This window comes from Galeopterus variegatus, unplaced genomic scaffold (assembly GCF_000696425.1).
Source record: "Galeopterus variegatus unplaced genomic scaffold, G_variegatus-3.0.2 Scaffold138, whole genome shotgun sequence".
In the NCBI taxonomy this organism is placed as follows: domain Eukaryota; kingdom Metazoa; phylum Chordata; class Mammalia; order Dermoptera; family Cynocephalidae; genus Galeopterus; species Galeopterus variegatus.
In genome coordinates, this window is record NW_007726249.1 from 374,933 (window position 1) to 377,977 (window position 3,045).

General features: G+C 53.6%; 1 protein-coding gene across 1 annotated transcript in view; it reads left to right on the forward strand.

Moving 5' to 3' along the window:
- Positions 1-5: 5 nt before the first annotated feature.
- KIAA2013 (KIAA2013 ortholog) overlaps positions 6-3,045 on the forward strand; it is a gene marked incomplete at its 5' end in the record, with an annotated part of 6,954 nt that continues 3,914 nt past the window's right edge. Inside the window, one exon of the mRNA XM_008589896.1 lies at positions 6-912. Coding sequence (XP_008588118.1) covers positions 6-912 — 907 coding nt within the window. The remainder of the gene's footprint in view (positions 913-3,045) is intronic.

Below are 3,045 nucleotides of genomic sequence, written 5' to 3' on the forward strand. Positions count from 1 at the left end.
GGCGGGCGGCGGGCGGCCTGCACCTGCTGCCCTGGGCCCGCGGCGAGCCAGGCGCTGCCGAGCCCTCTGCCTGCCTGGAAGCGGCCACCCGCCCCTGGCGCAGCCTGCGGGAGCGCGGGGAGGCTGTACCGCTGGGCCCTGGAGTGCCGGCCCTGGTGGCCAACGGCTTTCTGGCCCTAGACGTGGCCGCCAACCGACTGTGGGTGACCCCTGGGGAGCGGGAGCCCGCTGTGGCGCCGGACTTCTTGCCCTTCGTGCAGTTACGCCCGCTAAGCGCCCTGGCCGAAGCTGGAGAGGCAGTGCTGCTGCTGCGGGAGGGGCTGCTGCGCCGGGTGCGTTGCCTGCAGCTCGGGACCCCGGGACCCGGCCCTGCGGCCGCCGTCCCTGGACCGGCCTCGGCCTCCGGCCTTGCCACGGGGTCCGGCCGTGACTGCGTGCTACTGCAAGAGGACTTTCTGGCTCACCGGGGCCGACCCCACGTCTATCTGCAGCGCATCCAGCTCAACAACCCCACTGAGCGCGTGGCCGCGCTGCAGACTGTGGGGCCCACTGCAGGCCCGGTCCCCAAGGCCTTCACCAGTACGCTGGAGAAGGTCGGAGACCATCAATTTCTCCTCTACTCGGGTCGATCCCCGCCTCTTCCCACGGGGCTGGTGCACCTGGTGGTGGTGGCTGCCAAGAAGCTAGTGAACCGGCTCCAGGTGGCTCCCAAGACACAGCTGGATGAGACCATGCTGTGGGTAGTACATGTCTCCAACCCCATTAACCCCCAGGTGCTCAAAAGCAAAGTAGCCAAGGAGCTCAAGGTGCTCCAGGACTTGGCACGGAAGGAAATGCTGGAGCTCTTGGAGATGCCAGCAGCTGAGCTACTTCAGGACCACCAGCGCCTCTGGGCTCAGCTCTTCAGCCCAGGTGAGGCCTGGCAAGTGCTTTGTCCATAGTCCACATCTTGCACCAGGGTGTGCACAGTCCACCCTAGAGATGTCCCTTCAAGGTGTGTGCAGAGGTGACGCTGAAGGTGGTGGTGGAATGGTTAAAACAGGCTTGGCGTTTGACCAGGAGCCTGAATCTCTGCTCAGACACTTAGTATCTGTCTGGCATTGGATTAGTCACCTAATGTTTCTGGGCCTGTATTCAGTAATAACAACACCTACCCCAGAAGGCTTTTATGAGAGTTCAATGAAAAGTCTAGTTTAAAGGTCAGGTCTTATTGTTATTTGTTCTTGTAGGTGAGGCCTGATGTGAGCAAAGTAAAGTTTTTTTTAGGTTCAGTTCATAAAGAGTAAACCAGCAGGCAGATCCCCAGACTGTTTCCTCATGTCACCAGTCTGCCTGGTGACAGGTGTGGGCTTCCTGACATGACCCCCACTAGTCTGAGGTGTTCCCTGGCTATTGTGGCTGCAGTTTTTTCATGGGGAGGCTGGAGAATCTCTTCTATCAGCAGGTAGGAATGTTCCTGCCAAATGAATATTCTTTCCCCCATTGACTTTAATAAAAGAAAATCCTGCTGTAGATGAGAGAGGGGTTTTGGTTTGCAGGGTTCCTGTTGTCTGAACCCTTATATTTGGTTGCTCAGAGAGAGTTTAGTCCATTCAACAAGTATTTACTGAATGTTTCTGCCAAGGGGCTGCTCTCTGCATGGGGCATACAGAAGTGAACAAAACAAAGTTCCTGTTCTTATGGTGCTTGCATAAATTCTGGTTGGGAACGAGACAGATACCAGAATAGTGAAAATTTAATGAAGATAAATTTTGGGGGTAGAAAGTGCTGTGGAGAAAAGTTAAAAATATGTGATGGAAGGGCCGGCTGGTTAGCTCATTTGGTTAGAGCACCGTGTTATAACACCAAGGTCAAGGGAAAGGGAAAAGAAAAATGTGAGGGCTGGCTGGTTAGCTCAGTTGGTTAGAGTGCAGCCTCCTAACATCAAGGTCAAGGGTTCGGATCCCCATACCGGCCAGCTGCCAAAAAATAAAAGAAAAATGTGATTGAGAGTGATTGGTGTGGACAGTAAAAGTGTGGGGTGATGGGGCCTCGATTTAGCTCCAATTGTCAGGGAGGCCTCTGAACAGGAAACACTTAAGCCGTGACCTGAATGGCAAGAAGCAGCCAGCCATGTGATCTGGGAGGATGATGTTTTACGCCTGGAGACTGCAAGGGGCAAGAGCCAAGGCCCCATAGCAGGAGCAGGTTTGGCTGAGTGGCCAGTGTGGCCAGATCCTAAAGGACCTTGTAGCCCTTGGTGGGGATGGTTAGCAGAGGTGTGATTTGACATACATTTTTAAAAGATCTCTCTGGCTGCTCTGTGCAGAGTATAGACTGTAGCAAGGGCAAAAGTGGATGCTCGGAGACTAGGTAAGAGGTTTTAGCTGGAGTGAGAGAGGAAGGTGGCTGGGACCAGGGTTGTGACTTTGGAGCCAGAGAAGCCAATAGATCCTGCTACTTTTGGAGGCGGAGCTGCTGGGACTTACTATGGGTTGGCTGTGGGCATTGAGACCTTGAGGATGACTGCTGGATTTGGGGGGTGTGACCAGTTGCTTGGAGACAACTTAGGGAAGGCTTGGTTTGAGGCTGGAAGAGTTCAAACCATGTCAGGTTTAAAATGTTGGTCAGATGTTCAGGTGCAGACACCAAGCAGGAGATTAGCTGTTTGAGTCTAGAATCTATACAAATTTGGGAGATAGCTGTATGTACCCTATGTATGTATGTATGATACCTAAATTCATGAAAAGTTGGGAAGCGTCATTTAAAGCTACAGGACTGGAGAGAGAGATGATAGAGCCAGGGCATCTCATTGACAGTGTTCTGGTGCAGGGAGCCCAGACAGTAGAGGCAACAAGTCTTGGCTAAGTCTGTGTTCTTGCTCTGGCAGTAGGCCCCACTGCCTTTTTTTTTTTTTTTTTTTTAAAGATGACCGGTAAGGGGATCTTAACCCTTGACTTGGTGTTGTCAGCACCACGCTCACCCAGTGAACCAACCGGCCATCCCTATATGGGATCCGAACCCGGGGCCTTGGTGTTATCAGCACTGCACTCTCCCGAGTGAGCC